The sequence below is a fragment of the Poeciliopsis prolifica genome, unplaced genomic scaffold (assembly GCF_027474105.1).
Source record: "Poeciliopsis prolifica strain line A6 unplaced genomic scaffold, Auburn_PproV2 SCAFFOLD020, whole genome shotgun sequence".
Classification (NCBI taxonomy): domain Eukaryota; kingdom Metazoa; phylum Chordata; class Actinopteri; order Cyprinodontiformes; family Poeciliidae; genus Poeciliopsis; species Poeciliopsis prolifica.
The window spans coordinates 1,263,636-1,287,001 of record NW_026562395.1 but is presented as its reverse complement, the minus strand read 5'-3'; the positions used below and the strand labels follow the sequence as shown (position 1 = coordinate 1,287,001).

The window sequence follows — 23,366 nt, the reverse complement described above, 5'->3', positions numbered from 1 at the left end:
CCCAGAGAACAACGGTCTGTCCGGCGAACTGAAAGTCAAACTGTTTAGACATTTCTTACATTTTACGTAACAAGCAGTCTTGTTGCAGACACAATACTGACGGTTTCCTTGTCACACACACAATAACACACACATGCCTACACAATGAATCATCAACAGTTTCTTAGCTTACACATCGCTGTCACATTCCTACAGAGCAGCGTGGAGAAAGAGAACAGGAAGAAACTTAAATATTTCTCCTCAGAGTGCTCCGGCTTTAAAACCTTTTATGTCCCCTCTGATGCGGATAAAGAAAGTCTGGAGGTAATTATGCCAAATCCCTGCATGTCAAACATGGAAAACGTAAAGGTTATTAGTATGAACAATAAATCTTGAGTTACTGTAGTATTCTCCTTATATTCAGGCATCCCCCTCATCATCCAGCCCTTAACTATTGGACAGTAAATAACAGACTCCGTTGTGGATTATGTTTTACAGGATTACAGGATTAACATGTCTATAAGCACAGTCAGACACTGTCCACTGGGATTCACCACTAAAAGCCTTAGTAAACCTCACTGGCTTCCTGTTAGATATAAAGGATGTGTTGGACTTGCACATTGCTTTCTAAACCATCTTTCATGTTTCCACCAGTGATGTTTCTGCAAAAACGTATGACATCATTCATTTAATCTCTAAAACCACTCTATCTGATGGTCTCTTAAATGACATTTAAAATTTTTTGTCTGCCTCAACCGAAACAAAATGTGTAGTTGCAATCTGCTCTACCGGTTTTATAAAAAGCTGTTATTATACTGCTATCTTGCAAAATTTAGTTATAGGCCACATGCAAAAGCTCCACAAAGAGCAGCTGAAACACTTGATGTTGAAATTTAAACTGTTCAAAGCGAAACTGCTAAGTTTACGAAGCAGAAGAGCAACTTTTTCGGAAAGGTTTGCTCACACACACAGAGCTGGAGCCGCCCTGAACGATGTGAAGGCTCAAATTTAAATGAGTCGCATCAAAACAGAGTAAAGCAGCTAACATTAGCCAAAAACCTTAGCAAACTTGCTCCACAAGAATGGATTGTCACAAAGAGCGTAAAATGAGCGTTTATCTAAGACTGTGCCTGGATTCTAGAGTAGCGTATGTACAGTTTGAATTATACAGACTCTGAATGTACATTTTACAACCTCTTCAACAATATCTAACACAGTCGACTGCAGATCGGTCATTAACATTGATCAAGTGGGATTTTTTTCTTAATATAAAACAAAATAAAAGTTTTTCTCATTTAAATGTCCCTATTTAGAAAAGAAGAAACACATCAGTCAAAAGTGAAATAAAAACATAGTAATTCATTTCCAGGTCTTGTGCTCGATTGACTTGAAGCTGCCCTGTAGGAGAGGCACCCCTTTAAACCATTTCAAGATTTAAAGCAGTTTCTTGGGTAAATTAGTTGAACTGTGTATAAAAGATTCACTTCTTTTTTTATGGTTGCCTCGTGATTATTTTGTGTCAGCCGTGAAACTACAGAGTGTTGGCTGAACAAGGGCCCTCCCAAGGAGAGAGTGATGCCACATACTGCTCATCATGTGTTTTGGCCTCAGACTATGGATATTTAAAGCCCAACTGTGAACGCTGGCCTCTTTTAAACCAAGAGACTTTTAGAATGCTGAATGCTTTCTTTTTCATTTCAATTCTCATGCTGCTTTTAAATAAGTGAAACGAATAGACATAGTTTTTTTAAATGTTGGGTGCAGCACAGGAACTTTTATTGGCTTATTTTCTACCTCGAAATAGAGTTTTTACTCTCGCCACATGCTTGGTCAAAATGAGGTTTTCATTTGAATGGGCATCCTTAAATTACTTTAACTATTGGAATTAAACTGACGTTCATTGTGCTTGTTTGATATTTTGAATTGAGTTTGACAAAAGGAGAGTTAATCTAGACTGTTTTGAAAAGAATCATTCTGGATTCCACATAACGAGACATTATTGGATCAGGTTGTCAACTAATGACACTCAGGACTTCTTTTTGCTTCACCTTATCGAAAAAACATATCCAGTGTTTCTCTTGTTTTTCTTTTTTTAATCACTTACAGTTTATTTTAAGTTAATTTGACAACTTCTGGAGAAACGATGGGATGAAAATAGTACAAAAGTATGTTTATCTGAACAATTCCCTTCACTTCTACCACATTTACACACAGTAAGAATTATCACTCTGTTTGTAAACTCTCCAGTTCGTCATCCTCGGCTGTGAAACAGCAGAAGTGCAGATGATGTTCAGCTTTAAATATGCATGTCTTGTTGTGGGGAAGCTCTTCGCAAAAACACAAGCTTCCTTTTGATGAAGGGATGTGTGAGGTAAACATCCCTCTGCGCCGTTTCTCACTCCCACACACATACACACTGCCACTCTCCTGTAAAATCCAGTGCTCCACCAAACACCGTGACAGCCCACTTCTACTGAAACTGACAGCTCTCTGTCACTCACACAAACCCACGCCCACAGCTATTAGTAAACTTGACAGTGGAATAAAGGAATCACCATTTTGCTACTCTTTATCAACCTGTGATAGTCAGTATGAATAACACGTTGATCCTGTTAACTAGAATGAAAGTGACAATTTACATTTTCTACACTTTATTTTATTATTTAAAAGTCTGATGTTTTTTCTTACTTAAGGCTTAAATTGAGTGTTAATGGTTTCACTAAATTGTGATTTATTTTATTTTAAGCAAAAAAAGCAATAGTTATTCATGCAAATAAATAATGTGTTGATCAACTTTACCTACTGTTATGCATAGATTTCACCAGGTAAAAGCTCTTGTCAAACTGATCAGTAATTTGCACTTGTTCTTTGCAGAGAATAAAATTTTTCTATTTGTTTGTTTTATCCTTTTACTGTGGTCCTTTATTGTGTCTGGAATAAAGATATAATGAAGACGATAACACTAATGAGTTATGAAACTGATGTTAGTTGCTTAATTAGTCAGGCTAACTGCTGGGGTGGGGGCTGCAGTCAGCTGCATAATGAAATTGACCTTCTTGTTCACTGTAGTTTCAAACCATTTTTACTTTAATAAGAGTGATGGATGATGCTCATTGAGTTCCCACACTGCAGTGGTCTTCAGGATTTGCAGTCAGAAATATTTCTACAGTCAAATTTGTCTTTTTTGTACCAAAAAAATAAGGGCGGTACTGGAAGTGTGCAGAAACAGGTGGGGGAGGAACAGCATTGTGCTATTCTGTGTTCCAACAAGATTTTCCAACAGTTCTGTTCTGTAATTCAGATTATAAATAAAGCTTAATTTAGAAATTAGAATAATAGATAATAAAAAAAGAAAAGGAAACTTCAATAAAATTTTGAAAATGATTTTATTGAAAATCATTTCAATGATTAATGACCCCTCCACATTTTTCAGGTAAAAATGTAAAACCTTTTCATATTTTCAGTCACTTAGAATGTCAAAATATCAGCAATCATTATCAATTTAAGGCAAATGTAGGCACAGCATGAAGGCCCTATGTATGGTACCAGCCAAAATCTGAGACTGGATGGAAGGAAATGAAATTGCTAAAGAAGTTGCATCCAAGAATGTGACTAGAAAGTTCGGTGGAAGGAAAAAGCGTTGTACCAAGAGGAAAAACTGCATCCATTAAAGAATTTTGAGAAGAATCACAAGGAATGGATAGCGGCCACTCCACAGGGACGTATCCATGATAAGGGCTACAACTGTTGCATTGCTTGTTTCAAGCAACTCCAGAACCACATACAAAGTGAGAAGCTTGTTATTATCTTAGGGTAAGGAAAATAATGAGAGCAGGACGGTTGTTCAGTGATCATTACTGTACATTACATGGACATATCGTTGATACTCTCTGATTGTGTAAATCTCTGATTGTGTAAAATTACACAAATTCGTGAGGTATTCGAATTTTCCCAGAGACTTATTTGCATCAAGCAGCAACAACTTGACATACTTCAATTATTCAAATACATCAATCTGCTGTATTTAATCTTTACCATATCCCGCATTCACTTTCTGAGCGTTTTTGCAATATTCACTTTTTATAAAACTCACATTTATTGGGAAAGAGAGCATATGGTCCAACTGTGAATTATGGCTACATGCTTTAGCAACAAATTACACCCAATCCAACTTTAGGACCTACTTAGAGGAACACATATGGACGGACAAATGTTTTGTACCCATTATGTAATGAGTTGAAAAAACTGAAATTCATTAACAAGCTGCTCAGTGAGTCACTGAGCCTTCCGGCTGCATCTAATACATCAACAACACACTGCTTCAAAATTTGCATAAACACATGTTGAACTTACAGAAACTACTTTGTTTCCTAAAGCACCGCCGCTGTAACTCACACACCTTCTGTACTACTTTCATTAGCCTGGCGCTTGTATTTTACAACATGACCGGGGTTTACTCTGCAGCACTGGCAGGGCGGTAATGAGCAACTGGGAAGCAGAGTCAGAAATGGAAATGAGCTCCAGAGTAAGCCCACCGCGCTCCATTATGCCAATTTGTCTTACGCCGAACCTTTGATGCCCATGTGAGCTTAAACGGTGTTTAAAAACCATGACTCTATGAAAATTTCTCCCAATCAAGCGTTCACCTGGCTGCCGTGAGGAACCGCCAGGTTTACTGACCTTCTGCAACATAAATCAGTCCAAGCTTCACATGTTATAATGAATAACAAATACAGATGACGGCTCAGTTTCAGTGATGGAGATACAAATGGAGGCAATTATATCCGAAAACAGGATGTAAAAAAACAGACAATTTTACCCTTTGATATTAAAATCTACATGGACAAGGAAATTCACAATCCTATATGCAAAGTGACAGCGCCCTCTGGTGGATCTGTAAAGAGCCCGAGACTCACACTGTGAGTGCTTACCTAGTTGTAGTGAAGTCTCGGTGTGATAATATCCATCTTGCTGCTTCTTTTTTAACATGGAACACAAATCCAAACGCTCCACTGTCTGGTTTCCAAAAAACCTGAGCATTAAAGAAAGATTGTTCATCAGTTTTTATAACCATCTTAAAGCAATCAGCACCAAAAACAAGTGGCACAGATGCGATTGCAGTGTTAATACATTTGATACTGTTTAAACCCCCCCTCACACCAGATTGAGATTTCACCATAACATCACAAATCATCCAAAAAGTGGATCCTCTGCAGGAATTTGGAGAAGTCCTCCAGAACACATGCAGCTAAAGTACCATAATCAGGCCTTTTGCGCATAGAGATTGGTGTGAGCTGATCTCCCTGTAGTTGTGACCCCCAGAAGCACAAACTACTCCAAATTGCGCATATAGACTGGCCACTGGTTGACAAAAAACAGGTTTCCTGTCTGCAGTTCAAAGGTAGAATGTGACTGTCTAAATAAATTTTGCCATCCTCTTTAATAAAGCTGGTGAAAGAGAAGGAACATATGTGATTAGCTGCTCACTGAATAAATGATACATTGACATAATTGTAAAGACAGCTTCAGACTGTGTGCTGGATTAACTTCCTATTGGAATTTGTTTTTACAGATTTGCCAAAATCCAACAGAGATTGCACGGACATTAGAGTCCAGGACACCTCACAACCCTCTTAATCCAGCATGAATTTGGACCTTGATAATAATCTGTTAGACAATCTTATTACACCAATGTATTATTCATAAAAAGCAGCAAAACATATTTTACAAATGATCTAAACCAGTCTCAAACAGCATAAATTACTGCAATCTAATGAGCCAGTGTTAATACCCACAAAATCCCATTAAACAAAATCAATGCACCCCACTTCTTTGGTATTGGCTGTTTACAGACGAATGGAGTACTCACTTGTTTGTGTAGTCGGAGTAAAGGCCTGGTTCCACTCGTTTTATTCCCTGGTGGAGATAAGAAAATAAAAATAGCCCTTAGTGAATAAATCATCGGCTTTATGACACTTACATCCTCTTGGTGACACAACTGTGACATTGTCTGGAAGGCGCCAGCCAGGAAATCATCAAATGTCAACAGGAAGAAAAAAAATAGATGCAGTCCTTCCTGTGTCACTTCTATTCTAACAGAGACATTTCTTTTTGCTTCTTCCATTTCTATCAAATTCTCATTACTGAACATAGTATTTACATAACGTCACATATTGTGATGTTCTTCTTCCTTACGTCCTGCATTGATCAGAGGTGAAGATGATGGAACAAATTTATATCCACTTAAACGTAAAATGTAGGTGTAACAAGAGCAAACGTTATGCAAGATAAAAATTTCAAAAACCACTGAAAGGAAGGTTTGGTCATAAAAGATTTATTTAAGTTTATTAGTGAGTTGTTGTTTTTTTAACAAACAATACAAAAGAAGAAAAACTGGCTTTCATGGGAGAAAACTAAAATGAAAACAAATACAATTTTGTTGCATTTTCTGTGTAGTGTTTGTCGCAGGTTCATGCCTGAAATCGGAGTTTTGACGCTCTCGACAGCTTCATGATGGTGAGGTGCGGCTCGAAGTCACGGTTGTCTCCCTGCAGGAGACCTTGCTCCTCGAAACGCCTACGCACCAACTCTGCAACGCACGTGAAAGATATGCGTTTTATTTTCCCCTAATTCAGACTTTGCTGCAAAATGAGAATTAAAAACACAAGAATTACTACAACTGGAAAGTAAAAACAATTAACGCAATAGCTTCACTGCTAATATGAAAATGGAACAATGTTAGTTCACAAGTAATGGCAAACACTATACTGTAGGCAAATCACACAGAAGATTTTTTTAAAAATCGTAAACAAATAGGCTGCAAAGACAGATAAACACATGCAGAAAACAAACACCCACCAACTGATGAGGTTTAGTGGAAAGCTAGAGAGGTATTTTTAGAAGAGAAACTCTGCAGGGAGAGAAAGGTTAGTATATAATCAATAACAGCGGTGGAGAGAGCAGACAGGATGACAAGAGGCTCTAACTTGTTGTCTTATCCTTCATTTGTTCCAGCTGCTACATGGAAATTCAGTTCAAGATTAAACACAAAAATACCAGCCTCTCTTCTTCTATCAACCATGTTTTACCTTGTATGCACGACGCTAAAATCTAATTTGTTTGAAATGCTCCTGCATGCAGAACCTCACAAGGATACAAAGACTTCAGAACCTCAACTTTTGGACGAAGTTAGCGTCATGAATTGTATCACATAAGGAATGTTTATGCTGTGCTCAAAAAATTTGATAAGTCATTTTAGTGATATTATTTCTTTGTAAAAATTTTTTAAAAATCCAAGAAGTTACATCTTACAACTAACCAAATGGATGTGATCAGAAAGTCTAAAATAATTAGTACATGATTTTGAAAGGTAACACGTTAGAGGAAAAATGCAGAAAGTGCGGATGTCGAGTAACGCATACTGCTATCAATCTATAATAAAATTTTTAAAATTATGGTTTCAAAACCACAACAATTTGACATCTACTGTTTACCGTATTTTTTCTTTAAAAGGGCAGAGAAAAGCGTAATTAATTTTCTCTGACTGTATCGAGGATAAAGCAACACAGCACCACCTTAACAAACCTGTTGCTGCTCAGTAGGATAAAAAAAGAAACAATAGTAACAATTTGTCAGTTGCTCCCAACAAAAGACAAATCTGAAGGTTCGGAACCCTTTGTGCTTGTCAAAAACACAGATGTGCAGGGAGCTGGAAGTAAAGAAGCATCCATTATCGCTTCCAATAAGCCATGTTTTAAAACTACAGCAGGGAAGCTCAGCAAAACATTTCTATTAAGTGGCAGAGTGCAGGCTAGCTAATAATAGCTTATTATACTCGTCTTTATCTATGAAGAGGAGGATGGAAAAAAGGGGAAAATAATCTGCCCGCTTGAAAGCTACAACTTCAATTCACTTTAATTCAGTTTATTTATAGAGTGCCAATTTCCAATACATGTGGTCTCAAAGCACTTTTCAGAAACAAAATCAATTTAATCCAGTCATACAGTAACTTACATACATTAACACAGAATTGCGATTATGTGTTTATTATCTACATAATTTATATTTGTTAGTGAATCTACAGTAAATAAAAAAGTAAATGTTACAAAAAGTAAATGTTACAAAAAATGATAAACTGTAGTAATTAATGTGTTGCACTATTTCAGCATCAGTAGGATGCTTACGTAAGAAATCAGATCAAGCTGTACATTTTTCTTTTAAATCAGGTAGCTAAACTTATACTCTCTTAAATGTATGCTTTAATACAGTGAGCCTAAATTTGTAGTGTACAGTATTACACAGTGAGACTCTCTAAGCAGCCCATTCATGGTGCAGATTAACTCTCTCTGTGGCAAATATGATGATAACAAGACCATTATACTATGTAAAAAAGTTTAAAAATTTGTTTCTATTTCATAAAAACAGAATTATGATTATTGAATCTTTGATTTTTTTTTTTTTTTAGAGTGGCATTTATCAAAATATTAGAGAAATATGAGAAGTAAATATCCTGGATGTGAAGCTGAGAAGTCTTGCACAAGATATAAAAATACCTGGACCACTCCAAATAAGACCTTTTAAAATTAAACAAAAAAGAAAAAGGCATAATACTAATAATCTAATATCTCATGGATGGGAAACTTGTAAAGCTTCCTTATTGTGTCATACATGTCTATGTTTCTACTTCATGAAAACAATCCAGATTTCTAAATAAACTAAAGAGTGCAGTTTTGAATTTTGAGGTCATTCTTGTTTTAGCTGGTGAGCATGTCGGCCTTACAGTCGGAATCCTCTTAGAAATGTTGGCTTAGCATTTCAACCACAGGCACATATCCAAATCATACATTCAAATATTTTTTTGACATATATATGCAAGGATAGAAAACCACAGCTTTAAACACACTGAAAAACACAATGAATTACTCATTCTATGATGTGTGTTAAAACTTTGTTCCCAGGTGATCATGTTCAGATTTTACCTTTTGAATCCCAAAATGCTAAATTGACCTCAAGCCACCTAAATTAATTTAAATATGTCTGGCACACAGTTAACTTATTAGACTTCACTTATCATCCACCTGGAATAAAGTTAAAATGATAAACAAAGACAACAAACAGCTGCAGAAGCAAGCCTGACTTCAAGCATCCCCCCTGAGAGCACAACAAACTAAACCCATCACATTCAGCCTTAATGAAGCACATTCAAAAATAATAATTAGCAACCTTCACACTTCTGTGACTGCTAGGTAGAAGTGTTGAAAACAGACTCTGACCTGCAAGGCTGTCCAGTGTGTGTCTGTGTTCTCCGCTGTCCAGCCCAACAAACACCACCTCCTTCCTGAAATGACGGATTCCCGAGAAGGGCAGCACCAGGTCCCGCCCCCCCAGCAGCTCAGCCACTGACGGCGCGGCCTGAGCCAGCACGGCAGCCGCACTGAGAAATAAATAATAATAATAATACCCACGTCAGTACACACAGAGCAGGTCCCCGCCTAATCCTCCCCCTCTCTCCCTGCCAGGTTACATAATAACATAAGTTATTAAAGACAAACTCTTCCTCATGCAGATTTTGAATATGTATCTTTGCATGACATGCTGTGGAAACACTGAGATGGATCAGCTTCAATCTGAGCTGCTCATTTTTATAATAACACTCACAGAGGGCAGCTTTTACTCCCCACATCAGTACAAAACTGGTACCATTTTAGCCACATTTAGTTTATGCAGTTTATTGAATATTTCTAATTAAAATATTTTGATAATTAGTATGGCAAAAAATGTGCATGGAAAGTAAATACTCTTGTATGCTATTGTGTAGCAATAACATAACTATTAACAATATGACTAAGCTTCATTTGGTTAATTGGGCTGTGAACAGCTCAAAGGTATCACAAAGAGTTCTATTCAATAAATTGGAATATATGTTTCAATAATGCTTGTTTGACAGATTAAATAGCTACCTTTAACTAGGGATTAAACATAATTTTTATTAAACCCAAATTTTTGTAAATATAAACTTAGCTGTCTTTATGTTGTCTCCAAAAGTTTCTAAAACTAAAGGTTTGGTAGTTTACACCTTATTTAAGAACCACTTGATCCAGTTGAACCTGAATTTAAAGTAATGTAAGCAAATTTTAATTTTTTGAGTATTCAATCAGTTAGTGGAAAATCAAAATACTGGAGGACAAAATGTCAAAATCAAGGTCTGATTTGGCAAATCAAAGACAAAGTGAGTCCGATTACCATAAATCAATAAATCAATGTCAAAACCCATTTTTCAAAACTATTTTAGAAATGAAAGATGGAAAAATGTGGGAAAGTCAAAAATTTATCCATCCTCTACTCTCTTCTTTTTTTTAGTTATCTATATATAGATAATCATAAATTATTGGCAAAATGTTGATATCACAACATTTTGCCAATAATTAGTGCAATGCTAAAATGGCCGACTTGCTTTCAGAATGAAAAAAGGGCAAATCCACTCATTTAAATAGAACCTCAGCACAATACTCCACGTATTATACGGATATACATGTTGGCTTAAATTAATCTGATGGGTCTCTGTTTGATAAAATTTCACAGTAGAATATGTTATTAGACATGTGTGTGCGCTTTTAGATAAAAAAGGACAGTTGAAGACACAATCCCTGCATTTGGTTAATATTTCCCCTGGTCTCTGCCACATAATCCCTGGCTATTAAATCATCTCAAAACATCATCTGAATTTCTCTTTAATTAGGCAAGCAGTCCTGCTGCTTGCCTAATTAAAGAGGAAACTGAGACAGAAAAATCAACAGTGATTTCAGAAAAGCTTGTTTTCTTCATCAACATTATCAATTAATTCACTCCAATATGGTAAAAATTATTTTCTCAATGTTTTGCCTTCAGATTTCTAATCATTTCTTATTTTTACTGTAAATTGTTTCACATTTTTTACTATATTTTCCTGGAAAGCATTTAGACTTACATATTGTATGATGAAACATAAATCGTGGTGTGCCTTCAAACCCCTAATGTTGGGACTAATAGTTGGAAAGTCTTTATGCTCCATTTCTAAATGCCGACATACATTAATGAGAGATAACTCACAGCTCTACTTGCTCCTCACTGGCCAGATGAGTGACCAGTAGTGTGATGTGAAGGGTCGGGACTGGGATCATGGCTTTGGCGAGTCGGGGCTCCTTCTGAAGCACGGCCTCTTGCACCTCTTTCACAAGTGACTTCATCTGCCGTTGGAAACATTTGCTTTCAGTTACTGGCAGCAGAAAGATGTTTATTTACTCTGACAAACACAAAATTGACTCCTGGAAATTAAATATCTACTTTATTATGTACAATATGAGAGAGGATGATGTAGAAAACAAATGAAATGAAACATTTTAATTCAAACAAAATACACAATTAATTAAATTCGTGTTATCGGTATGTTTCAGTTCAAATACTAGAGAGAAACTAGTCACAAAAACAGAATAATCTTTAAGGCATAAGAGGACAGGATTTATTTTTCTACTTAAGCGGGGTGTTTTAAGTGTACACCTAAGCATTGTAGACTAACACAAAAACATATGGAGATTCGCACCTATGTCAGGTTTTCCTACCTGAGTGTTGGTAATGGGTATGGAAACAAAGTAGTTTGGTCTTTGGCTCTCTTTCTTTTTTTTCTTCTGGTCACCATCCTCCTCGCTGTCCATTCTGCCCCCTACGTCTCCTCTTTTTCTCTTCCTTTTTTTCTCAGACGTCTCTGGCATGGGAACTTATGTGAGGACACATATGAGGAGATTACATTAAGCTGAAAGCAGACAGCAGGTTTTAATTCAGCCAGGTCAACGTTAGTGTCGTCAAACTGACGTAGTTGAAGAAAAGCTAAGATATACATACAGCCAAGCTCTTTCCATGTGGTGGGACTGGTCAGAGCAAAAGGCAGCTCTGACATTAAATTGGCAGATACTTCAGCTGATTTTAGCTTCCTCCCCATCAGCTTTATCCTCTCTCTCCTCATCTTCCGCTTTGATTTTTTTTCACTTGACGCTGCTGGAGCTGCAGATAACAAACATGTAAAATGCATTATAAAAATATGTTGCCTTTAAAAAGTATTGTAGCATTTTGCTTGACCATACAGAGGAAGTACAAAAAAGAACACTGGTTCTAATTTGAAAACAAAATGGAAAAATACATAGTTTCATTCAATGATCCTATGTCATCCGCAAATTTGAATGAGTTAAAGCACCCAACCAGAGAGCTCAGCCACAACACAATAACAAACCACATTATTATTATTATTATTATTTGAGTCTGTATGCTTTCACTTACTTAACCCTGTAGAGGTTTCAGCGTCTGCGATGTTTCCATGGACCTCCAAGCTGATCGCATCAACCTGGCTGGTTAAACTAACTTTATCTTGTTGCAGTCTGCTCTCCACTTCAACCAAGGTTTCAGCCCCACCTGTACAACCCTCCTCCTCGTCATATTCACCATCAGAGGCCACAACACTGCCCTGACCTTCATAGGATATGCTGGCTGGCTGCATAACACTCACTGCTGGTAAACAGATACAGGACTGAGCTGCTATCTGAAACAGAGACAAATGGTATAATTATTCATGCATTCATTTTTATCTAGGCATTTGATGGCAGATGGAGCTTGTTTTCTTACCTGAGGTCTGAATCTGTGTAAAGGGGGTTTAAGAGCTTCTGAGTTACCACAGCTGTTGGCAAACGTTGAATGCAGCTTCCAAACTTGGAGCTCTGTTACAATATTCAGTTTTTGTGAGCAAACACTTTTCGACCTGTGCAAACTGAGGCTCAACAGCACACGGCCGAATGTCATGACAGGCTAGCAATGTATTTATTTCAACAAGTAAGAGTGGCATTCAACTCTTGCCAAGTTCACGCATCGTAGCCAGATACGTGAAACCAATGATATTTAGACTAATATAAACGTTTCTAGGCGGAAATTACTCGGGATACTTACAAAAAGAAAATGATTCACCCCACTAATGTTGCTTTCTTAAAGCTAACACCTGTTGAAATAAATTAATGCTGCAGAATATCTGTTGCTACTGCACAGCTACGAGCCAATACTGGAAAGAGCTCTGCTTCTCGCTACCGCACATAAAGTCACATTTTAATTAACTCGACATCATGCTGGTGTCACAGAAGCCATGTTGATCTTGCACCTAGTTGGAAAAAGGTCCGGACAAGTGAGAAAATAACAGAACTTTAGCAGGCGTGCTAGCTGATAGCACAAACCGGATGAAACGTTTTGTAAACACAGCCAACTTCCGATTGATCTCTTCAAAGTAAGAGTGTGTTCCTTCGAATTAAGATCCGCTGTTAGGTACAGTATAAGCGCTTGGACTTTTTTTATTGGGTAATTAATCACTAAATCAAGGTTAGCATAAGAAAAGACACTGGAAAAAACTCATGCACTGTCCATGTAAACTAAAAAACAAAAAGTAACCAGCAGCATATTTTAATTAAGTGGGCTGTTTTGGCTGCACTTCTTTATATTCATTCAGCTTTAAAAACATAACATCATACTAACATTCAGACCGTTACTTTCCTTCCACATTTACGTTAATGTTTGCTTGACTACATTGCTGGTCAAATGTTGGTTTTGAACTTGTTATATATCAATTGTTATAAATAATTGTGTCTACACAGAGATCCAGATTACTCAATGCAAAACTCAAGAAAACATATAAAAGTACTTTGTTATCAAATGTTTTCTTAATTTGATAAATCCTGATTGTGGTTATAGAAAAAATAATCACGACACAACCATTCTGAAACATGTGGTTTATTTGTTGAATTACAATCACTGTTTAAAGCCACAACTATGTCAGAAAGTATTTGCACAAAACAGTAATGTGGTTTTCTTACCTCTCACCAATGCAGTCTAACAATTTATTATATTATTTTAGACAAAAAGTATGTAGGAATTAACTATAAATGTTAAAAATTATTTAACTTTAAACAGATTAACCACCCACTTTTAACATGTAGATCTGAATCTTTCACTTTTCTTGCCAACTATTTCACACTACTAGTTGTTATAATTGTCCCAATCAGCACAGCCTTTGCAAGCTATGAATAAAACAAGCCAAGAAAGCTTTTTTTCTGACTAACAGAATAGTCCCTTGTCTCTGTAAGTACTCCGTGTTTTAATAATTCCTGCCTTATTCCAGAGATGGCATCATTATTTTCCTTGCATTTTATTAATCCATTTACACTCTCGTGATAGAAAACACTGAAATGCTGCACAATCTTAGGATTGTAGTCCCAGGTTTCCATTCTGCCAACATGTTTTGGTTCATGAGCATGATGCATCAAGATCAGAATGACAGGTTTAGTACCTATGAAGAACAGAAGAGAAAACAAACAAAAGAACAAAAACACATAAGTGGAAAATGAAGTATTTCTCCCTGGGACACAAAAAGATGCTGATTTTTATCTCACCATGAAAGGCAGAAGGTTATTTGGAAAAATACAAAATTGTAGGGTTTGAAAAACCATAACATGTGGTAATTTGTTCATTCATACTGAAATTAAAAACCCAAAAATATCTAATGCCAAGAAATGTCTGATTGGAAACAAATGGATGGAAGTTTATTGTCAATACAGAAGTCTGGAAAAACTCATAATCTCACCTGTAACCATTGTCATGGCTGCTTCCACATCTGTTCCCATACGTGAAGCAATTGGACAGAAGACCAACACGATCTGGCAATCGTCACTCCTCTGGCTCTCCACCAAGTTCAGCTGCAGTGCTGAGCTCTTAACTTGGCTCAGAATCTGACGATGGGCATCAAATGTTTGACCACTGATCACCAGGTTGTAGTTCACAGTCACTAAGGGGGAAGTTACAGCCACGGAGTTAAACTACTCATGGATAACTTTACCATTACATAAAAACATTTGTCAAGAGATATGAAATGATAATGACAATTGTTCCCTTGTGCAACCTGGGAACGACCATAAGAGTGAACGCTTGTTGACCTGGAAACCCCGACACTTTGGTTTACTTTCACTGAGAAAGAGCATCGAATGGATCAGCAAAAATAATTACGTAAGGGGTTCTAAAGATATTGCTTAATTTAATTTTAAGAGAGAATTCAAAATTACTTCAAAGTGAGCTCAGCTTTTCAGAATTATCAAAACAACTAATATATTACAAAAGAGGCTAAATGTAAGTAATGCAAACACCAGAGACAGTGAGACTTGCCTTGAGGTTTTTGTGATGTGGTGTCATGTGGTGCAAAAGAGAAACTAGTTGGACCAGCCAGCGCCTCAGCAGCAGAACCTATGAAACACAGTGTCATTATAAACTTCAGTTAACTTTCTGTTTTTATTTAATGCTCAACATTAAAAGTATTCACTCTCAAAGGATAAAGTGTAACTCAAAAATAACTATGACTCAGTAACTAAAAAAATTAAAACAAAAAAAATCCACCATTAGGGAATTTGTTCAAATGAAACATCAGCTTTTGTCTTCCAGTTTTCGGTCTCCTGTGAGCAAAAACAAGCATCGGACTGCTTTTGTCTATACAAAATATTAGGCAATAGATTACAGTTGATACATGAAGATAAAGCCGTAACTATTTTGAACTTTTTGTGGACTTTAAATCAGCACTAGCCGTGAATACCATGTGAGAAAATGTGTTACAATAAAAGTACTAATTTTGGTATCTACCAAAAAGAAATCAAAACAGAGTAAAATAGATGCATTTTTTTATAAAAAAAAAAAAAAAAGTCAAGCTATTGAAACAACAAAAAAAGAAAGAAAGAAAAAAAAACACTGTGATAAATGAAGTTACAATACAATGAAGCAAGCGTGTAAGATTTACTAAGATGACGTGAAAACTCAACCTGCATCATGTCTTTGCTGTGGCTGAGCTTTGATGTCCTCCAGTAAACGAATGTGTGCATCAAGGAAACTCTGCACATTGTTCAGTTGAACTTTCATGTCCTTCAGGAGATGGAGGTAGTCAACCAACACCCCATTGCTGCTTAGAGCATCTGAACAGAGTGCAAGGTTGACACAATCATGCTTTTCTGAAGATTTTGAAACCAAAATTTCAAAAACAAATTCAAGAGAAACATACCCTTTATGGAATCATCTGGGAGGAAACCTCTAAGATCTTTCAGGAGCTTCTCAATTGGTTTCTGATTAAAATACAACAACAACAAAAATTATCTAAAGGTAAATATATGCACCGCATCAGTCTAGGTTTGTGTGAGTGCATAGGGGACATAAACCTGTTTGTTGATTATTTCAAAAATCTTCCTCCTCAACTTTAGCTGCTTGGATCCAGGAAAAAGCTCATGCAGGTCTTCTCTTGATAGAGTCTGGATCTCTGAGTCTGTGCAGAAATCTGCTCCTGAAAAATAGTTTTAAGGGTCATAAGTTAAAACATAGCACAACAGTGACCTGAATTAAGTGTATGAGTTATATGTCCCTGTGATGAGCCTGTAGAAATGAAGTGTGTGTCAGAGCTATTTCTCCATTTTTTCAGTTAAAGTTTAGAATGTAGATGATTTAGTTCATTTTTATTTGCTTATTATCTAGTTGATTTATAATTAGAACGTTTATTTTATTTTGTTGTTTCTAAATAAGTTTTTGGGTTAGTAATTCACTTAATTAGTAAATTAATTTCAGTTTGGGAAGTGGGTGTTTTTCATAGTATAAATATGTAGGGTTTAGATAAGTCTTTAGTCACTTGGTGGTCTTATGGGGGTTTTTTTTTTACATGTCATCAGTCAGTCAGTTTCATCAGTGAGAACAGGTGCAGGAGTCAGGGCAGGTTTATCCGAAGCCTGTAACTTGTTTTTAGCTAAAAACTGAATAAAGTAAACAAAGAGCTGCATTTTGACTGTTGTTTTGGACTGCGTAAACCAGAACCCACAGTGCACTGTATTGACTATTTGAATTTATCTCACTTTGCTTTTATCACTTTTGAGATTTGAGTTTTTTCGATGTTGGAATTTTAGTTTTGGACAAATAGTCAATACAGTGGGAAAGGCCTGTGTGGTTGTTGGTCCGATAATTGAATCACTTACCTAGGAGTGTCCTCGCTGCGCTTGGATCGTAGGCTTGTATTTCCCTTAGCAAAACGCTCATTTTATCGGAGGGGAATAAAAACAGAGGACAGCTTAGTTATTTATTCTTGTTCCGTGTGTCTTCTCGGTTACCCTTTAGCACGACAAAATGGGCCTGTGAAAACCAAAGTGGTAAAGGAGAAACAAATAAGACATCAGAAATCCCTTAGTCATACCTCATCACGACTAAACATCCTGAGGAATATGGCGTATATTTATAAAGCTTAAATAATAACATAAAGTTGCTTCGTCTAGGTTCACTTTAGTGTCTCCTGATACTCACCCTTTCCCAGTCAAGAGAAAGTGAAACTGAAGTGGACCAGAGCCGTTTTTCTCGCGTCAGAGCATAGAGGGCGCTCTAAACTCCCTGGAGCCTCTTTCAAGTACTTTTCTTTCCCTATGCAGGGAGAAGAAGGACCTCTCTACAATAAACACAGAAAGTACTCGAGGTGTACTTCTATGCAGGGAAGTACACTATTACACTACGGAAGCCTGTTTGCACCATGTAGCCCACTAACTACCTCAGCATTTCCAGAAAGATTTTCAACAGAGAGAAGAAGCATGAAGTTGTTGCTGCACCTATTTCACCACATAAATGTGCTTGGAAAAGAAAAGAAAAAAACCTAATGAACATTCTGGGTTTTTTTTTTTTAAACCAATGAGTGTTTGTTGTTTCCTCCACTTGTGAAGGGTGTCGATTACTAGTGGGCAACTATTAAGTCAAAAATTGTTCCCATAATTGTGGAGGCCATAACGAATCTGTATTAAAACCCCTTTACATTTATTCTCATATAGCATTCTAAGTTTTAAATTAACATGTGCATGAAATTAATTTAAAAAAGAGAGACTGAATAATCTCATTTATTCAATATTTGGATTACATTTTCAAGTGGTAAAACTGAATTTTACTATTTATTTGATCAACATCACTATTGCTTCCAGGAAATTTATAAAAGGACATATAGTCACTGTATACTACAGCACAACATCCCAAGAATTACTGTATATATTGAAATTTACAATGAATACATTCATAACTTCACATCACTGTAGACTGATAAAAAAGAGAATAAATGAATAAAACTTTATTCTACACGCCCCCAAATACTTTTAGTATCACTGTTGCTGCTGCTGGTGCTGCTACTGCTGTCACTGTCGAACAACCTAAAGCCAAACTCGCTGCCCTCACCGTCTAAATGGGAGCAGCTGTCAATGTCAGGGCTATTATATCCACCAGTCACAGCCCATTTACTTCTTGGAGTACAGTATTCAAGTAATTTGTTCTGTATCTGGATCACAGCAGCATTGTTTTCTTGACACTTCAGCAATCCATGCGCTTTCTTGTGGTAGAAAATATTGACGTGCAGCACAATATTTGAGCAATCCGACCACTTCCTCCTTGTTGCCGTATCCCTGATGTTAAGTGTGTGGTGCATCAACACCAGGATAACAGGTTCCTCTCCTGTGAAAACAAGAATTTAGTTTCAGGTAGAATAGAATAGAAAAAAAATATTCTTGATTGTCGCTGTTGGGAAAACTTAAACCCACTAATGGGGGTGGGGGTTATACTTAAAGGTCCAGTGGGGGAGAAATAGTGACATTTAGTGGAATAAAAGTTGCATTTTACAGTCATGTTTATTACTTTACAATATGTGTTCCAGTGTAGCTTGTTTGTCAGATTAAGAATACCTTTAGAAAATAAACATAACCAGGTATAAAACATACTTTTCATTAAGCCAACATTTCTGTATTATTTTTTTATTGGTCTTATATCATATTTTAATCACAAATGTCATGTTTTTATTAATTGTAAGTGAAAATCATAAAAAATAATAACAATGAAGGTCACTGGGTAAAATACAACACATACAAAATGAGTAAAATCATAGAGATAGATATATAGATTTTCTTCCAGCAGAATGTGCTCATTGTTAAACCTCAAGGTTAGCTTTAAATCAAATAGATATCTAAATAAATGATTACTAACATTATTTCTGCTAAACAATTACTGAATCTTCAGCTTACAGAAAGATAACTATAAGTTGAAACTAAATTATAAATGAATCTGATTTCAAATTGTCCGATCTGATCTTTTGTTTACCTGTTACTTTACGCATGACACCATCAACATCTGCCCCGGTTCGGGAAGTGATTGGGCAGAAGACTATGAGGACTTGGCCGTCCTGACTGCATGAAACGAGCTGAACCTGGCACTGCACTTGGGCTTGGACCTCGGCCATCAGCTGAAGATGGGCATCAAAGGTTTTACCACCGACAACCATCTGGTACATCACTGTGGGAAATGAATGAACATTTGTGAACTGATTGACTAAATAAAGTTTTATGTGGAAATTACTTCAGAAATAAGAATGAAAATTATAATGTTGGTCACAGATTAAATCCACCAGTTCTAATTTTGCTTGAGAGAAGCTGTAAAAATGGACAGAGACATTTTGCATTCAAATCTAACTTTGCATCTTTTTTTTCTACTGTTGAAAAAGCCAATCCAAATAATTCTATTTCACAAAGCAAATGTCATACTATGTAAGGCTCTGACTGAATGGCAGACTACAATGTGGCTTACCACCCTCACCATGAGATTATTTAACATTTTTAGAAGGTACTTCTTACAACATTTATATGCCGCTTTTGCAAATTGTGTACGCAGTGTTGCTAAATAGCAACAACCATAATAAAAAAAAAATTGTTTTTTGCTTATCATGTCTTATCAGAATAATAAAATGTCTCTGCTATGGTGTTGGATGAATGGGAAGGCAATGCTGGATCATTATTAGATTAAAACGTTATTCTATCCCACAGAAATACATGGCAGACAAACAAAAATATGACAGGCATAAGTCATCAGAAAATGTAAAAAAGTAAAAATAAAAGGGGGCAGGTCAAACTTGAGATTTACCTTGAGCTGCATATGAATGTCTGTTCTCTGGTGTAATGTAGGGCTCTGATGAAAGACTGGAAGCCTTTGTGCCAGGATTGGATAAAAGATCTGTCAGGTTTATAAAAAATAAATAAATCAATAAAAATAAGTCTGATTATGGTTTTCAACTATTTTATTAATTTTTTCCTACATTGCCATGTTATTTAAAAGTAATCACTTTCTCATAGCTTTTTATTGGTTTAATTAAATTATTACTTAAATCATAGAGCGTAATCTATTTTAATATCAAATAGATGCAAAACGTCAAGCCTTCTTGTTTCATGTTAGCTGTATTTACGGGGCTTTGTGGTTTGTCAGAGCCCTGCTTTTGTATGGACAGACAACATAATGGAAAGCAGCGTGAGGGAATCCTGCTTCTTTTAGAGGATCTTTGAATTTTAACAAGAAAATAATAACAAAAGGACATCAGATTTGAAGGATTGTACATATCATTGAAAGACCATATTGCGATTTGAGTCGGAGCTGTTTGCAAGATTTCATACGGCTGTGAAATGATCATTTCCAACTAATTTAAATGATTTGACCACCAGAAGCAGAGGCTGAAAATATTAAGGCTCCAAAAGCTTTTTCTATCCAAACACAGGTTAGATGAAAACCACTGAATCACGACCGGAGTTAAAGTTAATGAATTATTACAATAGAAAAGAAACACTGATTAAAATGTGAATCTGTCATGTTACAGACTTAAAAAAAAAAAAAACATTGGAAAAATATACCAAAACCATACATTACAATAACGATTCATAACAACCTGAGTCTCGTTCCCGGAGTGGCTGAGCTTTACTGATGTCCTCCAATAAATTAATGTGCGCTTCAATGACACTCTGCACATTGTTCATCTGATCTTTCATGTCCTTCAGGGTATGGAGGTAGTCAACCAAGACCCCACTGCAAGATAGAGAATCTTAAAAAGAAAGTACACATCTGTGTTAGAAGGAAAAATACTGAAGTGGCATTTTAGTAGTGTTACTGGAAAACTATCTTACCCCTGAGGGAATAGGGTAGGATGAAACCTTCGAGTTCTTTCAGGAGTACATTTATTGGTTTCTGCATGAATAAAACAAACCAACTGGTAAGAATTTATGCGCACTGTGCAGTTCTATGAGCAGCAAAGAGGCAGAACACAAAGTGCAGAAAAAACTCACATGCTTCTTTATAATTCTGAAGATGATCCGTCTTAGCTTCAGCTTCTCCGGTCCGGGAAACAGCTCGTGTAGGTCTGCTCGAGTCAGAGACCGGATCTCTGAATCTGTGCGGAAATCTGCTTCTGAAAATTAACATGGAAACTTTCTTGGGAGTTTGTGTGCTTTTATGCGACACAGTGGTACAAATCATTAAAAAAATAAAAAATACAAATACAAATAGGGTGTCTTGACTTGTTTTCATTCTGCATCACCCTTAAAAAAAATCTAGTGCTACTCTTTGACTGAATTGCCTCATATGTAAACAACAACTTAAACACAATGGAACATTAGATGACAGTAGATGCATGTTTTAGAAGGGTCTAGTCAAAGTCCAGACCTAAATCAATTTGAGGATCTTTGGCAAAAGAGGTTCTCCATCCAGTAATACTAAGCTTGTGCAATCTTGTAAAGAAATAAGAGCAAAAGTTTAGAAACTTACCCTAAACAACTTGTTATTGTAATTCCATCAACAGTTGGTTGCATAAAGTATTAATTCAGCAGAATCAAACATAAATGCACACCACACTTTTCAGATTCTTAATCCTAAAGATGTGTAATGCATTTGTACACCTTTAACGCAAAACTACAACAAGACACATTGAAATTAGAGTTTGCAAAGTGAAAAAAAATGGCAAAAAATAATATCAATGCACTGTAGCTATCAGAGAGAGAACAGCACACCAATCACGCCGCTGGCTTGCTATACTCATTTATTTATTTTTACTTCATAAGGAAGAAGTGTTTGAGATCGAGGACAGATTTGTCCGCGCTTGCGATTCTGTGGGACCAAGTGTGTGTAACTGGATCTGCAGTTTGTCCAGCCTGGTCTCAGGGGTCAGATGAAGACTTACGTTCCAGTACAGAGGCAGCTGCTGCGTCGGTGCGCCTCACTTTTCTCAGCAAAACAGCCATGACTCATCCTGGAGAGCAAACAGACTGTTGTCCATATTCGTATGGCAAAGAATGCGTCTTGTCTTTAACTTACTACAAACTCTGAATGCAAGACGACTGTGAAAAAACACGAGTTTGGTACAAAAAAATAGGGCACGCAGTACAACAGATAAACGTCAGGTGTTGCGTTTTAATTTTTAAACAATTAAATCATCTGTTAGTATTTTATTGAGTAGAAATTGGGTCTTGTTTTATTACTTACCGCTTACCGTCACCGCAAACTAGTCAAAGTGACTCCGCCGCTGCTGTTTCTACTCACGTCATCACGTAAAGGCTTCAAACGGAACGGCTGCCGTAAGAAGAGATGACGCTGCTGTAAATCCGCCCATCAGCACAAGCTGGGGAAAAAGGATAGAGAGAAGAGATGCTTCCTGTTATAAAAGAAGCTTCCCATGTTTCTCTTTTTATTTTTTGAGATGAAAGAAAGTGTGAAGAAATGGTGAAGAAAAAAAACAAAAAACAAGATTGAATAGACACTTCTCAAAATTTGATTCAATTTTTTAAAAAATAATTTCTTTGAATGGAGCCCTACATTCAAGACAAGTAAAAACGCCAGAGCTAAGATCCTGTGGGACTTCCAGATCCAGACAGACAAAATGGTAATGGCGAACCAACCAGACATTGTCGTAGTGGATAAACATCAGAGGAAAGCCGTTGTGGTAGATGTAGCAATACCAAGTGATTGCAACATCAGGAAAAAGGAGCACGAGAAACTGGAGAAATACCAGGGCCTCAGGGAAGAACTGGAGAGGGCCTGGAAGGTGAAGACCACAGTGGTGCCTGTGGTCATCGGGGCCCTCGGGGCAGTAACCCCCAAACTGGAGCAGTGGCTACAACAGATCCCAGGAACAACATCACACATCTCAGTCCAGAAATGTGCAGTCCTTGGCACAGCCAAGATACTGCAGAACCCTCAAGCTCCCAGGCCTCTGGTAGAGGACCCGAGCTCAGAGGATAAGAACCACCCCGCGGTGGGTGAGAAGGGAATTTTTATATATATAAACAGAACAGACATACATTTAGAGAAATTTATCCTGGTAAACTCTATTTAAGACACGCCACTTGATGAACACAAGTTGGCACCCAAATTTAGCTTGATTGAGGGACTATTTCTACCTTTATGTAACGAATAAGGTAAGTAAATAAAAATAAATTGCTAAAATAATGAAGAAATCACAAAGTTAAAATGAATTGCAA

At 36.7% G+C, this 23,366-nt stretch overlaps 3 protein-coding genes across 6 annotated transcripts in view; all 3 read right to left on the bottom strand.

The window, feature by feature from the left end:
- The window catches only part of LOC129369071 (A-kinase anchor protein 7-like), a 41,540-nt gene extending 28,307 nt beyond the window's left edge, over positions 1 to 13,233 (bottom strand). The window contains exons 1-9 of one of the 3 annotated variants that reach the window (XM_055044380.1): positions 12,631 to 13,233; positions 12,289 to 12,547; positions 11,857 to 12,015; positions 11,577 to 11,731; positions 11,068 to 11,204; positions 9,252 to 9,412; positions 6,456 to 6,568; positions 5,849 to 5,895; positions 4,911 to 5,011 (exon numbers count right to left, since the gene is read on the bottom strand). In XM_055044380.1, the coding sequence (XP_054900355.1) occupies positions 4,911 to 5,011; positions 5,849 to 5,895; positions 6,456 to 6,568; positions 9,252 to 9,412; positions 11,068 to 11,204; positions 11,577 to 11,731; positions 11,857 to 12,015; positions 12,289 to 12,547; positions 12,631 to 12,804 (1,306 nt within the window). In that variant the 5' untranslated portion in view covers positions 12,805 to 13,233. Of the gene's footprint in view, positions 1 to 4,910; positions 5,012 to 5,848; positions 5,896 to 6,455; positions 6,569 to 9,251; positions 9,413 to 11,067; positions 11,205 to 11,576; positions 11,768 to 11,856; positions 12,016 to 12,288; positions 12,548 to 12,630 lie in introns of those variants that run through there. The other 2 variants (XM_055044381.1, XM_055044382.1) reach the window with 2 other exon arrangements.
- A 527-nt stretch (positions 13,234 to 13,760) lies between these two features.
- On the bottom strand, positions 13,761 to 17,410 carry LOC129369070 (uncharacterized). The gene is made up of 8 exons (XM_055044378.1): positions 17,359 to 17,410; positions 17,037 to 17,190; positions 16,236 to 16,357; positions 16,082 to 16,142; positions 15,846 to 15,995; positions 15,202 to 15,279; positions 14,627 to 14,827; positions 13,761 to 14,332 (listed from the first exon to the last, which is right to left on the bottom strand). Exons 2-8 carry the CDS (start codon positions 17,095 to 17,097, stop codon positions 14,064 to 14,066), a joined length of 942 nt encoding a protein of 313 aa, XP_054900353.1. The 5' UTR covers positions 17,098 to 17,190; positions 17,359 to 17,410; the 3' UTR covers positions 13,761 to 14,063.
- A 416-nt stretch (positions 17,411 to 17,826) lies between these two features.
- Positions 17,827 to 22,463, bottom strand: LOC129369114 (uncharacterized). 2 transcript variants are annotated; one of them, XM_055044450.1, is made up of 8 exons: positions 22,372 to 22,463; positions 22,070 to 22,138; positions 21,180 to 21,301; positions 21,021 to 21,081; positions 20,786 to 20,938; positions 19,993 to 20,082; positions 19,177 to 19,368; positions 17,827 to 18,537 (listed from the first exon to the last, which is right to left on the bottom strand). In XM_055044450.1, the coding sequence occupies exons 2-8, from the start codon at positions 22,128 to 22,130 to the stop codon at positions 18,161 to 18,163; spliced, it is 1,056 nt and encodes a 351-aa protein (XP_054900425.1). In that variant the 5' UTR covers positions 22,131 to 22,138; positions 22,372 to 22,463; the 3' UTR covers positions 17,827 to 18,160. The 2 variants fall into 2 exon arrangements, with proteins under 2 accessions (XP_054900425.1, XP_054900426.1); XM_055044451.1 differs by lacking the exon at positions 19,993 to 20,082.
- Between the last annotated feature and the right edge of the window lie 903 nt (positions 22,464 to 23,366).